Source organism: Sander lucioperca, chromosome 11, assembly GCF_008315115.2.
Source record: "Sander lucioperca isolate FBNREF2018 chromosome 11, SLUC_FBN_1.2, whole genome shotgun sequence".
Classification (NCBI taxonomy): Eukaryota; Metazoa; Chordata; class Actinopteri; order Perciformes; family Percidae; genus Sander; species Sander lucioperca.
The window spans coordinates 36407550-36432281 of record NC_050183.1 but is presented as its reverse complement, the minus strand read 5'-3'; the positions used below and the strand labels follow the sequence as shown (position 1 = coordinate 36432281).

The window sequence follows — 24732 nt, the reverse complement described above, 5'->3', positions numbered from 1 at the left end:
ACACTTGTTTACTTTGAATGTGGGCTATGGTTTATTTGCCTTTCTAGTCACCAGATAACCGTGGAAGCTTAAAGCAATAGTTCGACACTTTGGGAAATACACTTATTCACTTCCTGGCATAGAATTAAAGAGGATGATTGATACCACTTTGATGTCTGTACTTTAAGCCGGTTAGCATAAACACTGAAACGGGAAGAATCAGCTAGCCTGGCTCAAAATCCACCTACCAGCGCCTCTAAGGCGCATTCATTAACACGTTATCTCTCATTTGTTTAATCCGTACAAAAAAAACCTACAATTCCCTTACTATTCCCTGCTGATTAATAGTCTGGCATATAATCCCCCCGTGAATTGTTGTTTTTACACTTTAGATTAATGAGATAGTGTCAAAGTGTCATGATATAGAGACCGTGTCAAAGTGAGAAGAAGCCTCTGGAGATCTCCATTGTCGATTAAAACATAAAAATGATGACAGGGTGCAATTTGAAAGACTGTAAACTTTGCAGCAGGGAGTAAAGCACATAGCTTGTTTTAAATTGATCCCTCTGGTAGCAGTCTGACTAACTCATAATGACATTGCAAAAAACAGCCTAAAACTAACAATCAAGTGCACCACAAATGAAACTACACCCCTCTGTGAAATGTCAATTTGTGTTGGCTGCCTTGTCTTTATTTATGGTTCATGTGCAACAGTGTAGGTGGTCTGCTGCATGCTCAGTATCTCTCCCACTTTCTCTCACACACACACACACACACACACACACACACACACACACACATATACATACCTTCAAATTAGTTGTCATGCCTGGACATTACGAGCTGCTGGGCCCCAGCAAGTAGCCCCATATTCTCAGATAGGGCCAGAGCAGGCACCAGATGAATAAGTAAAAAAAACCTTGGCCCGAGGCAGGTCTCATCAATTCTGCTTCTCCCAAATGAGCGTGCCCGAGAATCGATATACCTAGGAGATCCCAGGCAGTCTCCATCTCAGACCAGGGAATCATGCTCGGACTGAGACCAGACTACAGCAGCGCTTAGCAATAAAGCTGGAAATAGCCAGGCTGCACGTTCATGCCCCTGACAGCCTCTCTTGCTCTCTATCACTCTTTCCCTTATCTCCCGTTATCTTCTCTCTCGCCAAGGTGTGTTAACTCTCCCCGCAGTCGTCCCTCCTCTCTGCATCTCCCATGGCTGCATTCCCACCTGCGTCTCGCACCTTCCCTGCCCTCCTTATTTACACTTTAGCAGCGCACTCTCGGTTTTGCCGCTCCTAACAGGATATTGGAAACATCTGCAGACTTTCATGACTCATTAGCCATTCTAAGCGTGATTATTTATTAAGCACAGAGCATGCTGCTACTATCAGCATGCTTGCTTTGTACCCCCCCCCCCCACACACACACACACACACACACACACACACACACACACACCGGCGCTTCTTTTTTTGGCGCTTTGAGTATCCGTCTCACCCTGTCAAAATCAAGTTTTCTTTTTTCTGGCCGCTGTGCGCTCCAATTCCAGTTTCTGCTCAATTTATTAATTGTACTTTGACGCTCTTCATCTCGTTTCAGTTTTAAACTCTTTATTTCTCTCCATGAAGTCCAGTTTCTTTCCATGCCATTCACTCGTATCCACAATCTGGTTCTTTTTGTCAAAGCTGATACATTGTCAACGTCTATCACACATCTCACCATCTTGTTTGTCTGTCTCTCTCATCTCTGTCTACCTCTCCTCCTTAGCTCCATTTATAGACTGAGATTACCGCCACTATAGATATAGCTATAGAATGATGATTAACTTTTTCTTGCAGATTAAGTGATTCTAGATAATTGACTTAAAATACAAACACATTTTTACTTTTTAGCCTTCTCTTCACTTTACTGTCCACCATGAGGTTCACATTTGTGGTTACGATTGAAATGTCTCAACTATTGGATGGATTGCCATGAAATATGGAACAGAAATGTAATGTCCCCCTTAGGATGAATTAACGTTGGTGATAACCTTTCATCTACCACCATAAGGTGACATTTTCAATTTGTCGTTTACGACCAAATAGCTGCAACACTAGACGTACAATACTAAATACCCCTATTAATCCCCCAGGAGGGAAACTGTGTTCCACCATACACATACAACAGACAACAGGTAAGACAATAGGAGAAGACATACACATCTCAAGACAATACATAATAAGAGGAGAGCACAGTAATAAATAGTGTGAACATCAATGACTAACGTCAGAATCAACATATTCATGCACACCAACATTACACGATCCTCAGTACAACCACTATCCTAGTCATTACCATCAGATCATCATCGTCATCATAACAGTAACAGTCAGCGACAATGTTCATTAAAACACTTCACCCCAGCAGGTACATTCCCATCAGCCCTTTGTGTTTAATGCTAATTAGCAAGAGTTAGCATGCTAATACGCCAAACTAAGATGGTGAACATGGTAAACATTATACCTGCTACATATTGGCATGTTAGCATGCTGACGTTAGCTTTTAGCTCAAAGCACCGCTGTGTCTACAGTAAGTAAAGCCTCACACAGCCACTAACATGGCTGTAGACTCTTAGTCTTGTTTTCACCCTTTAGCAGTTTCATTGTTTTAGCTTCTCTGTCTTTATTTTAAAGGACAATTCCGGTGCAAAATGAACCTAGGGGTTAATAACATATGTGTACCGAGTCGAACGTTCTCTGGGATCTCTTTTCATGCTAATTGAATGCGTCTCTCACACGTCTCACACTTCCACGGTAGCATAATGAGGGTCCCTACATGTAAACCGAAGCATTGAGAACTTTGTAAGTGTACAGACAGTTTATTAAAAAGATAGTTTACATGTTTACATGGAAAACAGTCATGAGCAGTCGAACGACGAACGCCGTACAACCAGTAACCAGTAACATAGCTCAAACACAGCGTTCGTGATTCGACTGATCATGACTGTTTTCCAAGATACTGTCTTTATAATCTATCTTTTTAGTAAACTGTCTGTACACTTACAAAGTTCTCAATGCTTTGGTTTGCATGTAGGGACCCTCATTATGCTACCATTTAAGTGTGGTGCTATTTTGAGACTTGTTAGTGGTAGAAAATAGTGATTTACCCTCTGCCCCGAAAGCTAGCGTTAGCAGCTAATCACCGGTTTTGCGGTAGCTTGTTAAAAGCTAGAGACGCATTTGATTAGAATGAAAACGGAGAACGTTTGACTCGGTACACATATGTTATTAACCCCTAGGTTAATTTTACGCCGGAATTGTCCTTTAAAGACACCCAAGCCACAGACGCATATGCTTCCCAGTGTGTAGTTTGTTTGTGAAATGATTTAATGAGCAATATAAGTGGATTGGATGGAACTTGGAACTTGAAGAGCTGAGATATTGGACAGGAGAGGAAAAAGAAACAAACACACACACACTGACTGGGTGTTGTAGGGGTATCGCTAAATACATACGTCTCTAGTTTTCAACATACTGTCTCTTTTTTGACCCTCCAGTCCCTCCTCCCTCATCTCCCACGCTGCCTCTCAACTTACTTGGGGGAAATACAAGATAAGATTAGATTAAGATAGATACGATTCAAACAGGCAGCTCTCATCCCTTTGTTTATTAGTCTTGTGCTTCAGTTTGGCCAGTTGGCATGACGAGTTGGGGGGGTATGTGGCAGGAATTTGCTGTTTTTAGCTCATGCAAAATATGTTGCCATTACATGGCTTTGTGACGATTTGACATACACTGCAGTGATGGCAGTGACAGATAGTTAACCGTTGTGCTCTGGGTTCATGAGTCCATTACGAATCATCCTCTGTGGTAAAGCAGAAAAACAAAATTGGCAAATGCTGCTATGCATACATGCTAAACTACAATGGTCATCATCTCAACATCATGTTACATTGTCAGTGTGAGGATGTTAGCACGCTGAGGTTAGCATTTAGCTTTAAGCACTACTGTGCCCAAAGGTATAGCCTCACAGAGCTGCTAGCATGGCTGTAGTCTCAGTCTTGTTGAACTATGACATATGTCATATACAGTATATGACAAATGTAAAATTATCAAATTTATGGCCACTGTGATGAATTGTGTTAAACTGTTCCACAAAACTCCTCAGATGTGAAAGAAATCTTTAAATCATTAATTTGGACACTATAATTTTGTTACATGATAACACAATATAACCATATCATCACGATGTGATACCACTTCACACAGACAGTGAACCATAGAATTAAACATAGACTTTTCACTACACCCTTCTCTGTAATCCTAAAAAAAAAACAAAACATGCCTACATGCATGTATATGACTGGAGTGAACTCACACTACACATATGGTACCATCCTGCTGATCTATAGGCTGCCACTGTATTTATTCTGATGGGGGATGTGGTGCGGAGTTGATTGTGCAGGTTTACTGACCGGCTCCTAGGCCTTTGCCCCTGCGTGATTCAGTATCCCTGCATCACTGACTTTTAATAACTGAGCAGCGAGAATTTACAGTATGCCATACATCACTGGATCCTGCGGACAGACAAAAGCAGAGAGGGAGACACAATAAAGCAAAGTGAGAGAGAGTGGAAATGCAAAGACATACAGGCTGAAGAGGAGCGACAGAAAAAGTAATGTAGAGAAGAGGCGATAAGAGTGTAAGAGAAGTGTAGAGAGGAAAAACTTGGCAGCCTTCCCAGTGAAATATGTCCTGCATACAGACCTCCTGTAATAAACTGATAACATCCTTTCACCACAAAAGTGCACATCTGCAGACAGTGAGTGTGTATGTGTGGCAAGGGGCGGTCACAGAAGGCGTCATCATGTAATGTCTCCATACTTTATTGGTGTTTCTTGCTCTGTGTGAAAAATATTGATTGAGAAACAACCACGACAGCGACCGTACCAATATGTCTTAGAGTTGTCACGCCCCTTGTAATTCTAACCAGTCCAGCTTTAACACCCGTGGGTGAGCTGGATCTGACAATCATTAGCTTTTGTCTCTGTTTACTGTCTTACAGCACATCATTTTATTTCAATTCATATGATTTTTTTTACTGCATCGTTAAATTAAAATCCCTTATCCTGCTTTGCTCTGATTTAGAAAACAAGACCGTTTCAGTCACTACAAAATAATGCTTTAAATGTTGTGATGCAGAAAGATTAGCCAATTAATCAAGTAGTGGACTGATAGGAAATTGACAGCAAACCTTTTATTCAAAAATGTCAAATGTTTACTACTTCCAGCTTAGAAAATGTAAGGATTTACAACTTTTCTCTGTTTTATTTCGTTGGACTTTTGGATAAAAAAAAAAAGACACTTGTGGAGATGTCACCTTGGACTTTGGAAACTTGTAATGAGCATTTTTCCATTTTTATACTATTATATTAATTAAAGTGCTCATATTATGCTTTCCCCTTTCCTTTATTGTGTTATATATCTTTTTTTGTACACGTTATAGGTTTACAAAGTGAAAAAGCCCAAAGTCCACCCCAAAGGGACTTACCATCTCCAACAGAAAACACTGTTCACAAACTGCTCCAAACAGCTCTATTGTAGTCCAGCCTTTACTTCCGTGATGAACGTGCGTCACTTTGTAACACACGTTATATTGCTCGCCTAGCTGCTAACGTGGCACGCCCTCATACTCTGCAACTGACTAGCTAGCAGTAGTTACTGCGCATGTGCGACTTCCAACAAAGATGGAACAGAAGTGAGATGTCTCACTCTGTAGCTAAAACAGAGAGCTCAACACACAGGGTGAAAAGAGGAGCTGCAGCAATGTGCAGTACAACAAATATATGGTGTCTGAAAATTAAACCACATAAACCTATTCTGGTACAACCTCTAAATACAATTATGAACCTAAAAATGAGCATAATATGAGCACTTTAAATAATTATTCACTAATCCAAAGAAAATTTGAATAAATTGATTAATATAGTAATCATCAGTTGCATCCTTAAAACATTTAACCATGCAAAAAGATACTGTACTACTTCATCCAAATCCACATAAACATATGCGTTGAAGGTATTCTGCCTTTTTTAAACTCTTGTGTACAAGGTGTCCAAACAATTTTTTCTCTCTACCCTCGTCTCAAGCCACATTTATATTCCAGGTGAAGACAAGCAGGCGGCCAAAGGGACCTTGATGTGCCGAGAACAAGTTTAACATTTGCCACCGTATAAAGTGGTTTTGCAACCCTGCGAATGAGGAGTCTTAGACATTTGAAAATTGCCTGGCCACCCTTCCTGCACGTAAAAAGCTTTTTGTCACCTCATTTTTCAGAGGAATCTCTCTCTCCGTCCCTCCTTCTCTCTATCCCTTCACTTTGCCCCTTCCCTTCCCTTTTCTCAGTGCAGTATCTTACTCTTTCTCTGTATCGTTCACTTTCTTTCTCTTTCTATCTTGCCCGTTTTTTATTCACGTATGTAGTGTAGGGTGAGCTCACCTTTTCTGGTCACAGAGAGCGAGGTAATATGTTTTACAGAAAGGAGTGGGTAATGCTCCGCTTCCAGCTGACTTTAACAGGGTGCCTGGCTGCATTGGCTTCTGGCTGGTGGGCGGTGTTGTATGAATAAGGGAGACCTGGGTGGCTTTCAGCTGTAAGTAATGGGTTTCTATATAGTTCTGGGCAGCCCTAGAGCTTATTCCCACTCTGCACCATCAGGGTGCTCAGCAATGTCACACCCGCTTTGTATGGTGGCACTTGGTCAGCGCTGTGCTGCTTGTGTGGTACACAATCTCTCTCTCTCTCTCTCTCTCTCTCTCTCTCTCTCTTTTTCCCCTTTGCCATTTGGACCATCATGTTTATTTAATGTTGAAGAATTAAAGCAGAAAAACATCTGAATACAACACGTAGTCCACCACAAGCACTTAATATATGCAGTGTGTGTGCGTGTGCATGCAGGCTGTGCAGCGAAACACTTCACTGTAATTGACAGCACTTTTTAGCTCCATAGCGATAACGCCAGAACAAGCACAGTCTCATCCTTACTTTCATTCCCTCCTTCCTTCTTTCCTTCCTTCCTTCCTTCCTTCCTTCCTTCCTTCCTTCCTTCCTTCCTTTCATCCCTCCATCTCTCCATCCCTCTTTGCCCAACTCCTGATTAATTGCACCTTTTCATGTGAGCCGGAGTAGTTCCTCCTTCATCTACAACAGAGCGTACTAATAATAATCTGCATTTGTATAGCACCTTTCAAAATAACAATTACCAAGTGCTTTGTAACAATGGGAAAATGAAAATACAATAACAATAAAAAAAAAAAATTTCACTTTAGTGAGTACAAAGAAACAAAAAGAACATTACAAAAAGAAATTAAGTGTGTCTTGAGTTGAGATGTATGCAAAGATGTACAGTATGCACTAATGAGTAGATACCATATGCCCGTGTCATTCACACTTCATTCACACTCTAAGTGCACAAGCACATTTGCATTCCCGTAAGTATTTTGTATATTGCATACTCAATTTTCATAATATCGCAGACTTCATTATAATGCAGAGCTAGTTGCAGAGCAAGTTCTCCTCCCTCATAACCTGCATCTTCTGCAGCCTCTCAAGCAGGGAGGAAAAGGTTTTTTTTTGTGTGTGTGTGTGTGTGTGTGTGTGCGTGCATGCGTGCATGCGTGTGTGTGTGTGTGTGTGCGTGTGTGTGTGCGCGTGTGTGTGAGAGATGGAATAAAACTGTCTCTGGCTTACGCTCTGTGTTTGAGCCCATATGGCGATGGTGCCTGATGGCAATATCTTCTTTTGTTGGGAGCTTTGCCATTTTCCCTCACATTGGTCTACCAGCTCCCATTCCCTTCCAAGCGTACATACAGCGGCAGGCCTAGCAAAGCATCAGGGGAAATTTATGGCTGCTTAAGATTCAAGTTCCCCCCTTACCCAGTCAGGCTTGGCATTTGAGTGGGGCTGAAATAAGCTTCGGCTTTTCTCCGTACCTCTTCCTGTCTCTCCGTCTGTATCTCTTTTCACGCTCTCTTTGCCTCACTTCCTCTTCCTCTCAACATCCCACCACTTGTTTTCCTCCCTCTTTCTCTCTCTCACCACTTTTGTCTTCACCTTCTCTAGCCCATCTTGATTCCTATCTCTGTATGGATTGTAATTGAGCAGCTCAGTGAGTTATCAGTGACTCATAAGGCTTGTCTCTTGCACAGCATGTTCTGTTCTAGCCCACAGTACCCGTTTTTTTTTTTTTTTTGGAGACCTGCGGTGTTCTGCTGTTCCACCTCATACAGGTTTTATAAGCTGGGATGTAGCCGCCCACTCAGCCATTGTTTTCATTTAAGTGCTTTTATACTGTACAGTAACTCCTAAGCAACAGAAGAAACCACCCCAGGATGATGCATGCTCTAAGACAGGTGCAAACACAGAACCGGCCCTGATGGTGCAGAATGGTGCAAAATGTGAACTGCTAAAACCATTTATGTATAACACAGTGTGACAGGTTCTAAAACCTTGGTAATATCCTCGCAAAAGGAAAACAGTCTTTTGTCACTCGAAGGATAGCCTCATTTTTCACTCCAAGGGACTTGGGGACACAGACATTAGGGACGATGGGACTAACTCCCCTCCCTCTTGTGTGCACGTGTGTGCTGCAGGAACAACGGCAGTGTGCAGTGATGGAGTGACAGGCAGGCGGCCTGAGTGATTAATGAGCCCTCTTAATAATGCACCATGGTGAGGAAAGAGTGACGGGACAATTTGAGACAAGCAAAGGAAAGAACAGAAAGAAAAACACATAAGAAATTGCGAGTCATGGATACAGATGGTGGCAGACGCAGATTGGCAGCCACATTTTTTCCAAATATAGATAGAATGAGGTAAAAGGTGAGATTAAGATGAGATGACAGATTGGATGGACCAGATTTTTCCATGAAAGGCGGAGATGGGTCCTGTAAAGGACTTTGAAATGGGTCAGCTTGGCTCTGTACATTTTTTTTAGCTTATATCTGTCTTTTTGTCCACCTGTAACCGTCTAGCTGTCTGTCTCCCAGTCTTGTCAGCCACATCTACAGTATCAGTGACAGACTGGATAGGAAACAGTGCACTCATCTGACATGTTGAGATCTGGCAGGATATTTGCGTCTGGTATTACACACGCAGGAGCAGGAGTGCTCACACTGACTCTCAGTGGGAGATCACGCAGGTGCGGCTGGGGGAGTTTGTTTATAAAACAGCACTAAGGGGTTGAAGTGGATGAAAATTGACTGTGCGTTGCCCCACCCACCTAATCTACTGTTGCTCGGCCTGTTCTGGCACGGCACATATGCAGTTTTACAATAGTAATGCTGTCAAATTTACCACTTGAAATTCTTCAAAGTCATTAGAAAAATGTCTTACATTTTAAATGGAAGTAAACAAATGCAGGCTTTTCATTTCTAGAGATGGCCGTGGAGTTGTTCGACTGAAATTACAAATGTCGCTAGCAGATTTCATCAACTGTTGCTAGTTAGGATAATCAAATGCTAATGCTTGAACTCCGCGAGATGGCTGAAAACTCCTTACCTTGCACGGCAGCTGGATTCTCGCGATAACACAAAATAATGCGAGAACCGCGGGATAACATACACGAAAATCCATCTTGTCAGGCTTTAAGTAATGCGTTTGTGTATGTTTTACCAGCTCACAGAACCAAGCAGCGTCTGGTGAGGAGCTATAGGCGCTATAGGCTAAAACAAGTTTTGAGTGTAAACACGAAGAGCTGAGCCGCGACTTGCATCTTGGCTTCCACATACCTGTTATTGGTATTGGAGATAATGCTTTAGTTAATAGTAGGCTAGTTAGCCAGGCATGCTAATATGCACATCTTGCATTAAAGCACACAGACACTCAGTTGAATCCATACCTTACACTCTCGCTTGTGTTTTTGTTAAATGCATTCTGCAGACTTTGGATCCACAGGCTATTGTGTCAGCAGCTGAATGTGTAGAAGAATAAACTGTATTACTCATCACATATCAGGCTTTTCTCTGCTATTGTATGGTTTAGGCACTGTACGATTGTATAGTACAACGTAGTGAAATTCAGTCCCTGCATTTAACCCAGCCTAAGCACTAGGAGCAGTGGAGAGCAACATACAGCGTGCGGGGAGCAACTTGGGGTTCAGTGTCTTGCTCAAGAACACTTTGACATGTAGCCGGAGGAGCCTGGGCTCGAACCACTAACCTTGTGGTTGAGGGCTGACCCGCTCTACCTTTGAGCCACAGCCAGCAATGTCAGGGCTGACTCAAATAAGCTGATGTCACTGACACTGACAGCATGTTGCCTGTGGCTTGCCATGACACACACACACACACACACACACACACACACACACACACACACACACACACACACACACACACACACACACACACACACACACACACACACACTAAAACCATGTCCTAGAATTCTTGTAACTGTATGAGTCATATTGTGGAAAGTTTGCCTTGCATCAAAAAAGGAAAAAGGGGAAGAAGGGCACAGAACTGGCCAAACTTCTTATTCTGTTGCACTTTTAAATCACTACAGTACAGTAAATGTAAGAGGAGGCAAAATAAAGCACTGGAGAAAAAAGAGAATGAGGGATCGATAGCAGAGTAAGCGTGCTAGAGAGAGATGATGGGTGCAGAAAATAAAAGGGTGTAGTGTAATAGCATGGTCACCGTAAACACAGCTCTGGCCCTGGGAGCACACATGAGTAACTGCTATTAATGACCTGAAGAGAGAAAAAGAAGTTTTAAAAAGGATATAGCTACAAAGGTTTACAACTTTAGTCTTGTCGTAAAAATAAGCTTAATATCCCAAATATAGACTTTGAATACACTTCTACGGAAGCATTGTAAAAGCAACCAATTCAAACTTTTTACCAAAGGAGACTGCACACAGAGCTTTTAGATTGTTGAATGCATTGTTCTAACATTTCCTTTGAGGAAGCCAATTCTGTAAGTTCCAGAATGCTATACGAGATTTCTTGAGTTATGTTATGTCCTCTTTAGCCTTGTCAATGTTAGTCTCGCTTTGCCAGACCCTCCTCTACAGCGCTGCGGAGGAGGGTCTGGCGAGTCCACACAACATTCTGGGATGGGAGAAAAACGTGCTCTGGTTTATTAGCATTTCTTTAAACCAATCACAATCTTCATGGGCGGCGCTAAGCACGGGGAAAAGCCGCGGTGCCTCTTCAAAATAGCCTCGGGAAGGAACTTGTTTTGGTGGAACGTGTACGTTCAAAAGTAGTTTTAGTGGTGCAACAGAAAACTCAGATTGGACAGATAGTCTAACTAGCTGTCTGGATTTACCCTGCAGAGATATAAGGAGCAGCTAACCATAGTCCTGATATATCGACCGGAGTTTAAAATTCCAACACAAACAAAACGGGGAGCGTGCCTATGTTCCCACAGCCCTATGTTCCCACATCTCTAAGATATTTTTCAAAATTAGACCCTATGTTCCCACAGTTCCCACATTTGTAAGATTTTTTTCCCAAAATTAGGCCCTATGTTCTCACATTTCCTTTTGCATAAATTTGTATCAGATTTTATCCCCCTTTCTCCCAATTTGGTAGCCAATTACACCCAACCTATTATCCAGTAGCAATGGACTACAGATGGAATGTAACCCTAACCCTAACCTTAAAACCTAAAATAGGGCCTAATTTTCAGAAAAATCTTAGAAATGTGGGAACAAAGGGCTGTGGGAAGATAGGGCTGTGGGAACATAGGGCTGTGGGACTATTGGGCTGTGGGAACATAGGGCTGACCCCACAAAACGGAAGGTAATGGACATCCAGCTGAAAAGAGTGCAATCCGGCGGCGGATGTCAACAGAGCAATCCCGGAAGCGGAACGTCGTGGATACAGCAATGTTAACGTTAAGTGGCAGTTTGGAGCTGCTACTGTTCTGGTAACTCCTTTGTAGCTGCATTAAAGTGCTTGTAAGATAGTAGGAAAACACACTATTAAATAAAAAGTCTAATGGAAGGCTTAGGAAAAAAATCACACCCGTTTGGCAAAAAATGCTTCTTTCAACTGTGAGGACTGCTCTGAAGAGCACAGTTCTTTAGTTACATACAGCATGGTCACCTCAAAGGGCCAATGTGTCACCCTCACTGCAACCACACTCTACCTTCCAATCAATGTCCAATTTAGTGATACCCTCTAAAGTGGTGACCAGCTTCTCTTTATGAGGAAGGCGGAGAACAAAGAGGCTCAAAGCAAACCTAAAATAAATCTCCTCCTAAAAGGTCCATTATAGCAGTGGCTTCTCTGTATTCAAGTACAATACCTCACCAAAAGTCTTAGATGCAGAAGTAGATGTAAGATGTAAATTACGCTATTAAAATTACAGTAGTAGTAGTTCATAACATCCCTTAAAAGGACTGAACGATTTGTGACGTTATGTGACTTTTATCTGTCACAAGTAATGTAAATCTACACCAAACACCCAGAGTCTGTTAAATGAGCTTCCATGTGGCACTGCAGAGGTATTTGGTATGAGGTCAGTGTTTTTGTCCTTGGCTGTACCTTTGAGATTGAGTCAGAGCGACCAGCGCTGCTGTAACTGACACTGGCTATCTGTGTCCAGCATCTCCACTCCCCCCCCAGGCCCCGCTCGGCCTGCCAGGTCTCTGGAGATGCCATATTCATTATTTACACTCAGGGTTTCTCAAGCACCACGGCAGGGGCTGACCTACCTCATTTGTTCTGTCTCCTGGCTTCTGTGACACACATATTAGCCGATAGTCAAATATACATAAATAAACACAGATTTTAAGTGAGTATGAAATGACTTCAGCCTTTTTTTGCTTGCTCTTGGCTGCTGTAAGCACATAACATACAACTGAAGGGTTACACTGAAGACATTTTGGCTATAACACAACAACATTTCAGCCCACAGTGTACACTGAGATTCTTCACAATCTAAGTGCGTGCGTGTAAGACTGGAACAAAATTCCACAGTTGCTTTCCACAAAAATAAAATCTGTCCACATAAACCTATGCAGACATACCATACAGTAGGTGGCTCCTGTCAACCTGGCTCTCAAATAGATATTTTTTTTATGTTTAATGTGACAGCGTCTACGCCGCTTTGCTACTTTCCTGTTGAGTTTTTTACATGTCGTGTGCAACAAGGGAACCCAGAGGTCCAGCATGTTAGTTTGACTCCAGTGCTCTTATCTGGCTGTTTCTATTGTCGGAATGCATCAGTATCTTTTCCCGCTGTGCAGTGTTTTTGCCCAAAAAAGTATCTTGTTTTTCTGCACACAGCTGTGTTGGTATTCTCTTTTAATCCCACACCACATATCAAATCAGCTTCTATTTATCAATCAATCAATCAAACTTTATTTATATAGCACTTTACAGCAACCAGCAGGTATCCAAAGTGCTTAACATCGAAACCAAGAATAAAAACACATATCATACAATAGAAAGAAAGAACATAGAAAACAGTAAAATCAGAAATAGTTACAAAGAAACAGAAGAATGAAATTGTCACACCACTGCTACGTATTAAAAGCCAGACTAAACAGATACGTTTTAAGTTTGGACCTAAAAAGAGCTACATCTGTAATAGTGCGAATATCAGGGGGTAACTTGTTCCAGAGTCTCGGGGCAGCAACTGCAAAAGCAGACCTTGGCACTTCTAAAAGTCGCTGGTTTGAAGAACGCAATGACCAAATTTACAAGGTAAACTGTACATTGAATATTTCTTCCGGGTGATTTTGTCTCAGTCATTGATGGCAGAAGCTCTGTTATCAAAAATCTAACCTTTACAATTTCGGTACATTAGTCAAGAACATTTAAACTATTTTAAGCACTTGGATAACTTTATGTAACTTAAAGGACAATTCCGGCGCAAAACGAACCTAGGGGTTAATAACAGATGTGTACCCACTCGATCGCTCTCTGGGACATGTTTTCATGCTAATCAAATGTGTTTGTAGCTTGAAACAAGCTAGCGCTGATTAGCTTACAACGCTAGTATTCGGGGCACAGGGAAAGTAAAAACAAATCGCTATTTATACCACTAAAAAGGCTCAAAATATCACCACACTTCAACGGTAGCATAATGAGGGTCCCTAAATGTTAACCGAAGCATTGAGAACTTTGTAAGTGTACAGACAATTTATTGAAAAGATAGATTATAAAGACACCCGCGTTCATGTTTACATGCCGCCGCCGTCTTGAAAACCAGTCATGACTTACAGCTGGCGAAGCAAACTAAAATCAAAAGCAATTTGCTCAATATATCTCAAATAATCGCACCGATGTAAAACATAACTTGTCTAGTGTACTTACTCGGTGGATAACTGTCCATCTGGTCCCTCCGGTCTGGGTCGCCGTCTCCCAATTTATTTTCGAGACATGGAAAAAAGTACAGCCCTGTTTATCAGAGAGGGGAAATCTTCAGACTGTACAAAACACTACGTCTCTTGGGTGTCGCGACGCAACAGGTCCCACTCCGTGCAACACAGACACTCCTGTTCGGTGGCCATAGCTTCACAATGTCCGCAGGTACACCACCAGTTTCTCGAAGTACGAGGCTGTGTTGTGGCATAGCGCTCTCTCTCTCTCTCTCTCTCTCTCTCTCTCTCTCTCTCTCTCTCTCTCTCTCTCTCTCGTAGCCCTTTCACGGAGCTCCCGCAGCTCTTCGTTTAATAAACTGTCTGTACACTTACAATGTTCTCAATGCTTCGGTTAACATGTAGGGACCCTCATTATGCTACCGTTGAAGTGTGGTGATATTTTGAGCCTTTTTAGTGGTATAAATAGCGATTTGTTTTTACTTTCCCTGTGCCCCAAATACCAGCGTTGTAAGCTAATCAGCGGTCCGCGCTAGCTTCTTTCAAGCTACAAACACATTCGATTAGCATGAAAACATGTCCCAGAGAGCGATCAATGGGTGTACACATCTGTTATTAACCCCTAGGTTCGTTTTGCGCCGGAATTGTCCTTTAATGTAGATTTCCATTCCAAAGACATGCAAGCCTGGTGGTTTTGGGGAGTAAGTGAGCATTTGCGTCTATGAAACACTATGGGAAAGTTGCCAGTCCACCACAGCCAGTCTGGTTTCTCTCTGCCTTCTCCCCAGTGCATGCTGGGATAGGTTTAACCATCCTGTGACCCTGAATAGAAATAAACGGGTAAAGACGAGAAGATTGCGGACCTTTAAAAATGTCATTAGGGACAATACTCGTCTATAAGGCGTAAAGATAATTTAGTATATTTTAAAAAAGGTTAAACACGATGGTCACATTAAGTCAGCTTTATTTGTATAGCCATTAAAGGCCTTTAAGCACAGCTACAGTCTCAAAGTGCTCCAGAAGACTTCATCACTCCCACATTTTGGAACAGTAAATTAAAATGAAGAATGAATTGACTGCCCTCTATCCTAAGGCCCTCGCTGAGAGAAAAGAATAAATCCTATGAAAAGGAATTGCAACTGGTGACTCATCCGAGCATGCAACGTGTGTCAGATGAGTCCCACAAGGGCAATGTGTTGCTTTCACTTGCCTTTGTGTACTCACATTCCCTCCTTCTCTCTCCATCTCTGTCTCCAGGTGCAGCAGGATGCAGGGCGTACTGCCTGTGTGTGGACTGCAGCCCCTGCTGGCCCTCCTTCTGCTGCAAACTATGGGCTGTGGTGAGTCCTCATTAAACTGTAGACAGTCCCTGTCACCTGACCCACTGTGTATGCAGTACATAACTCCATATAATCATACATGCAGACAAATCTTCGGCCAATCTCTTTCATTATTTGTAATTATTTTTCTCAGTCGAAATGGAGCCTATGAACACTTCCTGGTCTTATTACCTCTGATATATCAGATTCTGTGTGCAGTCAATCTGGCACATGATTCATATCACACATGGTTAATAGTAGTGGAAATTAAAAAAATCTATGTTTACCTTCTAAATTTTACATTTGATAGACTGCTTGTGCAACATTCCTGCAAATCAGATTGTTGGATCCCCTTCAAAATACCCTCTATAGATCAGGACTGTGCATTTGGATCCACCTCCTGTCACATACCAGCTTCAATGTAGAGGATGTGATAAATGATGTCCCCAGTCCAATTAAACTGGGATGAATATATCTGCTCAAAAACCTGGTTGTAGAGCAAAGGGGGGAAGCAGGGGGGTTGGATGAGAGGCAGAGTGATGCAGAGTGATGTGTGAAAATGGTAATCAAGCATGTGCTTCTAATCAGAGAGAAGCAAAATCACCTCGAGGAGTGGTGGTTTGGTGGTGGTTTGGTGGTGATGGCGCAGTGGATATAACACGTGCCTTTGGTGTGGGAGATCTGGGTTTGATTCCCAATGCGATCAACCAATGTGTCCCTGAGCAAGACACTTAACCCCTACGGAGGCATTACATTATGTTCTTGGGGTGTCCATACATCAGTACGTCCATCCATCCCATTCTTGTGAACGCGATATTTTAGGACCCCCTGGAGGGAATGTCTTCACATTTGGCACAAACATCCACTTAGACTCAAGGATGAGAATTAGATTTTGGTGTTCTCACAAAACACCTTGACCAGCTACAACAGTATACGATCTTTTATCGTATACGATCGATTATATATAAGACACGGCGGCAAATGATCTGCAGATTGCATTTCTACAGTTTTATATTGTATCTATTACTTAAGCAAAGGTACTTCTTCTTAAATCTTAGTACTTCTTTCACTGCTGCAAACACATTTTCTGTAATCTTTCCTCACGCCTGCCTCTGGTTTGTTCACTGGCACAATTATAGCTCACGCTGGCTAACACTACGTAGCCCGATTGTGGGAAACAAATGAGCATTCTTGAGTGAGTGGCAGTCAGGTTGGCAAAATGAATTTCCCACCTACCCACGAATGAATGCTCACAATTCGTGACTGGCAGCCCACGGCACAGTTTGTAGTGTAGGTAGATTAACTTGTTAGATCTCCTCAGTCGCGTTGACATGTTCTTTGTTTGTCAGTCCATCCATTCCTTTCTGTTTCTCTCCGTACTATTGTTTATATCTTAGGCATTTGGCGGACCTTCACAGCTCAACTACCAGCTCACTTATTCCTATCGTTTTATCTGCTCATAATTACCCAGACAGCAAGAAGGGGCGAAAACATGAGATAAATCTGAGATCTCCAAAGCTCACATTCATCCTCTTAGCCAAATCTAAGAGAGGGAAACAATTTGGATATTTTGTTAAATCTCCAAGATATTTATTTCTAATATATAAAATATATTTGCGGAGCTCATTAAACTTTGCTTTTAATTCGGCTGAAAAGCTGAAGTTTAGGATCTTAATCCTCTCATTATGTGTCAGCAAGTTATATAGTATATAGTAACTCTGGAGAGAGACTTGGCAGTTTGCATTTGCTTGGATAATCATCTTACTGACTTTTTTTAAGCCCTCGATTTAGCTGAGAAAAGGACATGTAACAGGGTTTGTGAAAAGAGAGTTATGGAGGTTTCAGTGTCATACAGCGACTTACACAGAAACTCTGGTCGCTCAACAGCCTCCCTATCTGTCTCTTTGGCAGTTTTATACAGAGCTCTGCAGGGGAGACTATACAATACAAGCATTCACATCCCAAAATTCTTGTTTGCCCTCTGTATACTCTCCTTGTACTCCCCTGCTGTGTATCTGTGTGTATATGCATGTGTTTGTGCTTATGTAGGACAGACTGCACGTCCCCTCAGTGCTCGCAGTGGCCTCCCCGACCGTCTGCTCCTCTCTGCATTGTATTGTTTCTGCCTTCTGTGGAGGTAACAGACCTGGCACCTGGGCCTTTCAGTGAGGGCTCAGATTCGCCGGCCGAGAGTTGGTAAAAATGGAGCCAACTCTTTCTGTGTGTGTGTGTATGTTTGTGCGGAAACCCTCAGGTTATATCTGCCTGGTAGTTTATTTATGCAGCCAACTTGCCGAGGCAGCACGCACTGTGGCCCCCACACACACACACACACACACACACACACACACACACACACACACACACACAGACAGAATCTTTGAGGATCATGATAGCACACTCACATCTGCCTCTCAAGAGTGTATATGTCATGCAAATAGACCCTCTCCGCCTCTGCTTTGAAGGAGTTTAGTTTTTGAGGGCATTAACATCACCCTTTCGTCTCTGTCTTTCTCTCCATTCCTGCATTTTGCTGTTTGTTTTTTTCCGTCTGAGTGACTCTGGAAATAGTCAATGGGAGGTAGAGGACTACTGGGAGGTTTGGCACTAAAGTTCACCCCGTGACACTTTGCCTGACAATCCAGAGATTGGAAAGAGGGTGGGATGTGGGGGAGGAGGACAGATTACGGGTGATCTTTTTTGCGTGTGCGTGCGTGTGTGTGTGTGTGTTGATGATAGTATGAGCATGCCTGCACTTTTGTACAAGCACTCCCGTGCATGTGCATGTGTGTTTTATGAATTTTAAAATGTTGGCTGTGTGCCACATAAGATAAATGTATCATTATGATTCAGAGGGTGCAGAATTAGTCACGGCAGCAACCTGCAGGGAGTTCCTGTGAAGCCTGACATGGACTGGTAGGAGTCAGCTCAGACGAGGAAAACTGCAGTGAGATGGTTAATATTTGTCACCAAGAGAGGACAAGGCAGTCTGGGTCACAAAGGGATGATTAGAGTGTGCAGTAAGTGTGGGGGGAATGAGAAAATATGCCTAAACACCAAGAAGGGAGGTGAAGTGTCACTGTTACTTTTGACAACTTATTTTGATGTAGTCTAAATATTAGTCTTTTGGTGTAAACATATATTATTTGAGTATATTTATTTCCCTTATTAAGTCATTTCATAAAGCCCCAGGATAAACACAGTTTTTGCTAATTTGCTCAATTTTCAATTTGCACTGCAAGCAAAGTTGGCGTCTAATCGCGTGTTGACTTTGTATGCAATTGCAATGCTTTTAAAATGTACTTGGCTGCGAAAACACAGTAACTGCTCACTTCATATTATTGCAGTTACCTGTGCTGTCTAGTAGTGTGTGTGTAGAGCAGTGTGATCAGATTTAAAAGCCTGATTCACTCCCCTGTTCACTAAAACACCACTGAATGTCTGGGTTTAGACACGAGCAGCTGAAGCGTCCGATAATATTGACTCTGTGATATTTATTCGGCAGACATCTATGGGAAGATTTAGATGGTTTACAGACAACATTAATTCTGCATTCATTCTAACTGATAGCCCATAAACACAAAAAAAGCCTATACCTAACAGTATATCCACATCGACAGTCCTTCATAATGTTACATTAATGTTAGCTTAGCATACAAACAAGAGTAAGAGAGAGAAAAACGAGAAAAGAAAGGAATGTATGGAGAAGGGGAAATAGAGGACAATAGAAAAGGAGGGAGCCGCTGAGAGTTGGAGGGATGTTTTGGGGAGAAGATATTGTGCAAGAGAATGTCAGCATGGCGACATCATTTCCGAACCCTGCGTGATGTCCGCCTGGCAGACCTGCTGTGCCTAGACGGGCAACATGAATGTGCACAGACACACACACACACACACACACAGTGAGGAGATACAGCTGGTCTGTACATCCAACTGTAACTGTGTGTCTTTATTTTGGCGTTTTTGTGTGTGTGTATCTTTGCATATTTGAGAGTGTGTGTACTTCCTGCGGCTGCACTGCAGTAAAAACACAGACCAGTGATCAAACACAGTGGAAAAATAAGGAGGAAACCATTCCCTCCTCATTCAATTTACATTATACAGTACATAGCCTCAGAGCTGGTCTTTGAAGAGGCCACCTCCAAAGCATATTGTGTGTGTGTGTGTGTGTGTGTGTGTGTGTGTGTGTGTGTGTGTCAGCCTCAGCATTTTTCTCTCACTCTTCCTAAATGTTGGCCGTCACCTTTGGCTCTTTTCCGATCCGTTCGATGACACTACTTTGTGTTGGATTTCCTACTTGCTGATTGAATCATTGAATTTTCAGGGAGACCGGGATGGTGCATTAAAGGAGAATTCCGGTCGATTTCAACCCATAGCTCTGTTGTTTGTAAATTTGGGGTGCTGTCAGTAGCGAGAAAAACGACAACAATCGGTGCTGCCTACACCGTGTTATCCTCCTGCTAGCGTTAGCACCCAACAGGCTTAAACAGGGCAAGTTTTCAACTTGTTTTTAGTCTCTTAACATGTTCAAAATGTCATCACAAGTGCCTACCCATGTGAAGTGATTCCTTCTGAGTGAACACAGTGACTCTGACTGCAGTAGATGTGAAAGAAATGCATGAAAGTTCTGCTAATTCAGCTCTGTTTAGTTCCGGTGTTGATACTGCAAGAAGTGCTTCGGGACCGTCTACAAACTAGAGCTGTAATCGGGCCTTAAAAGTTCGGCCTGAAAAGGACCGAGCCCATCAGAATTCGGCCCGAGCCCGACAAGTAAATTTTGATTGACAGCTTTTTAAAAGCCCGATCCCGTTTGCAGCCCGACTGTACAAAAGGCCGTCTATCAGCAGTGACTAGAGTGTCGGAGAATAGCGCGGACACGCGCTTCACACAGCGAGTGGGCACACGCACCACTCGGCGAGAAAGAAAAAAGAGACACAGCTCTTTTGTCTTTCGTCAAGAATTTATACATTTTTTAACATCAATTTATTCATGACTAACGTAGGCTATAGGCCACTTGGAAGTTGGAACAAAGAAATAAAATAAGTCCTCCAGAGGCCAGCCTCTGTTTCACCTCCTCAGCATCCATTTACACGCTAATCGAAACGCATCACCTACCTCTCATTTACCGCGCAAACCGGAGCGCAAGCCCGTGCCCGGCCCGAGTCCCTGTAAAAAGATAGAAATTAAGACCGAACCCGACGGAACCCATCGGGTCCCGTCGGGTTCGGGCAAAGATCTTCAGCTCTACTACAAACTACAACACCAAAAAGAGGTGCAAACATATTTTCAAAAATAGGCATATGCTTATTTTTTAAAAGTAAGTGCTGTAGTACAACTAGCAGGAGACAAGTTATAATTGAGGTAAGTTTGGAGACACTACCTTATTTAATCATTAAATTAATAGCCTACATATTTTTCTGTGTTGTAGTTTGTAGACGGTCCCTAAGCACTCTTAACTGCCGTCTCAACACTGGAACTAAACAGAGCTGAATTAGCAGAACTTTCATGCATTTCTTTCAGTTCAGTTCAATTTTTCAGTTCAATTTTATTTATATAGCACGTTTAAAAACAACCATAGTTGACCAAAGTGCTTAACAAAGTTCAAAATCAAAGAGATAATATACATCTCCTGCAATCAGATTCACTGTGTTCACTCAGAAGGAATCACTTCACATGGGTAGGCACTTGTGATGACATTTTGAACATGTTAAGAGGCTAAAAACAAGTTTAAAACTTGCCCTGTTTAAGCCTGTTGGGTGCTAAACTAGCAGGAGGATAACACAGTGTAGGCAGCACCGATTGTTTTTGTTTTTCTTGCTACTGACAGCACTCCACATTTACAAACAACAAAGCTACGTGTTGAAATCGACCGGAATTCTCCTTTAAGATCTTTATTCAAAAGTTAGTTTGCAGAGCAACTAACTTGTGTATACAGAGAGTTCAGTATATATACATGCGGTCCAGTTGTCCACCTGCCTCTTCTCCAATCATTAGCTTTGACATCATGTAGCTATATCTGATGATATGATGATATCTCTTCAAGCTTCCCCAGAAGGAGCTGATCTATTTTTTAAAAAGGTCAATGGACATGCATATGTTTACTCTTTAGCTCTGTAGTACTGGACAGCACTGGACATGTCACAGTGCAAAAGAGTGCACACAATGATTAATACATATTATGTGTATTACAGCATATAAAGTCTATTTTAATAAATGACAAACATATCAAGGTTTATGAGCAGCCACCACTCATGTTATTTTCCATGTTATGTCTCTTGGTTTCTCTATTTTTCGTCATTCAAGGTCTTGTTAAAAGGATGCATTTCTCCACATCCCGCAACAAAACATTAAGACAGCGAGCAGTTTTGTCAGACCATCCACTTGCACACAAACAAACCCACACTTGCTGCCGCTCTGTTCTGTTTTGTTTTTTTTCATATCAGAAGGCAAAAATTATTCAACTTTTTCCCACTTGTTCGAAAAAGTTTGTTCTGTTCGGTGTTTATAGTATTTCAACAGGAACATGTCATCTTCGGTTTGTAATGTTTCCTTTAGAGAGAATAAGATCATCTAACTTGTACAAAATTGTACAGTAGTGTGAATACGTTTTGGGGGTAAAGCCCGTGGTTTCTTATATTTTACTATTTACTATAACTATAAGCTTTATCGAAGAGGAGAGTTTTAAGTTTACTCTTAAAAGTGGTGACAGTGTCTGCCCCCCGAACCCACACTGGGAGCTGGTTCCACAGGAGAGGAGCCTGATAGCTAAATGCTCTGACTCCCATTCTACTTTTAGAGACTCTAGGAACCACAACTAACTCTGCATTCTGGGAGCGCAGTGCTCTAGTGGGACAATAAGGTACTATGAGCTCTTCAAGATATGATGGCGCTTGACCATTTAGAGCTTTGTAGGTCAGAAGAAGGATTTTAAATTCAATCCTGGATTTTACAGGAAGCCAATGCAGACAAGCTAATACAGGAGAAATATGATCTCTTTTCTTAGTTTTTGTCAGAACACGCGCTGCAGCATTCTGGATCAGCTGGAGAGTCTTAAGCCTTTTATTTGAGCATCCTGATAATAGGGAATTACAATAGTCCAGCCTGGAAGTAACGAATGCATGGACTAGTTTTTCAGCATCGTTTTGAGACAGGATGTTCCTAATTTTGGCAATGTTACGAAGGTGATAAAAGGCTGTTCTAGAGGTTTGTTTTAAGTGGGCGTTAAAGGATATATCCTGATCAAAAATAACTCCTAGATTTCTGACAGTAGTGCTGGAGGCCAGGGCAATGCCATCCAGACTAATTATATCTTCGGATAATGATGTTCGGAGGTGTTTAGGGCCCAGCACAATAACTTCAGTTTTGTTTGAGTTTAACATCAGAAAATTGTTGGTCATCCATGATTTTATATCTTCAATGCATACTTGAAGTTTAGCTAACTGACTTGTTTCGTCTGGCTTGATTGATAAGTATAATTTGGTGTCATCCGCATAACAGTGAAAGTTAATTGAGTGTTTCCTAATAATATTGCCTAGAGGAAGCATATATAAGGAGAATAGAACTGGTCCAAGCACTGAGCCTTGAGGAACGCCATGGTTAACTTTAGCGTACTTGGAGGATTTATCGTTGATATTAACAAATTGAGATTGATCAGAGAAATAGGACTTAAACCAGCTTAGTGCGATTCCTTTAATGCCAACTGAATGTTTCAGTCTCTGTAAAAGGATGGTATGGTCAATAGTGTCGAATGCAGCACTAAGATCTAATAAGACAAGTATGGAGACAAGTCCTTTGTCAGCAGCAATTAGGTCGTTAGTAATTTTCACCAGTGCCCTCTCTGTGCTATGATGCTTTCTAAATCCTGACTGAAAGTTCTCAAATAGATTATTCCTATGTAAAAAGTCACATAACTGATTAGCGACTACTTTCTCAAGGATCTTGGAGAGAAAGGGAAGGTTAGATATAGGTCTATAGTTGGCTAAGACCTCAGGATCGAGGGTGGGTTTTTTCAGTAGAGGTTTTATCACAGCTACTTTAAATGACTGCGGTACATAACCTGTTAAGACATATTGATCATATCTAGTAATGAAGTGTTAACCACAGGTAACGTTTCTTTAAGACTTCTCTTCTGACTGTCTTGCCAATGTAAACGAGATTCTTCCAATTTGGTGGAATGCCATTTACTTTCAAGTTTTCGTGAGATTTGTTTTAATTTGCGAGTTTGGGAGTTATACCAAGGGGCTAGTTTCCTTTCCTTCATCATCTTCTTTTTGAGAGGAGCAACAGAGTCTAAAGTCGTTCGTAGGCAGGCCGTAGCACCGTCTACAAAATGATCAGTTTGGGAGGGACTAAAGTTAACATAAAGGTCCTCTGTTATATTAAGGCATGGCATTGAGTTAAATGCTGTTTCCTTAAATTTCGCTATAGCACTGTCAGATAGGCATCTAGTGTAGACGCTTTTATTTAATTTCGTATAGTCGGGTAGTAAGAATTCGAAAGTTATTAAAAAATGGTCTGATAATAAGGGATTCTGTGGAAATACTATTAAATCTTCAATTTTGATGCCATATGACAGCACAAGGTCGAGGGTGTGGTTAAAACAGTGCGTGGCCTTATGCACACTCTGACTGAAACCAATTGAATCTAGTAGTGAGTTGAAGGCAGTACTAAGGCTATTGCTGTCAACGTCCATATGGATATTAAAATCACCTACAATAATTATTTTATCTGATTTTATGACTACACATGACAAAAACTCTGAGAATTCAGATAAAAATTCAGAATACGGGCCTGGCGCTCAGTAAACAACAACAAATATAATTGGCTGTAATGTTTTCCATATCGGATGTTGAAGATTAAGAACAAGACTTTCAAATGAGTTATAATTTAGTTTAGGTTTAGGATTAATTAACAGGCTTGAGTCAAATATGGCTGCAACTCCCCGTCCTCGGCCTGAGCCTCTAGGAATTTGAGTATTATTATGACTGGGAGGAGTGGCTTCATTTAGACTAACATATTCTTCATGGCCCAGCCATATTTCGGTAAGACAGAATAGATCAATTTGATTATCTGATATCAAATTGTTTACCAATATTGCTTTAGAAGACAGAGATCTA

General features: G+C 41.8%; 1 protein-coding gene across 2 annotated transcripts in view; it reads left to right on the top strand.

Annotated features, from left to right (window-relative positions):
* The window catches only part of ncanb (neurocan b), a 158027-nt gene that overhangs the window by 18972 nt on the left and 114323 nt on the right, over positions 1-24732 (top strand). For both annotated transcript variants that reach the window (XM_031318339.2, XM_031318338.2), the window contains exon 2: positions 15555-15637. In XM_031318339.2, coding sequence (XP_031174199.1) covers positions 15565-15637 — 73 coding nt within the window. In that variant the 5' untranslated portion in view covers positions 15555-15564. The remainder of the gene's footprint in view (positions 1-15554; positions 15638-24732) is intronic.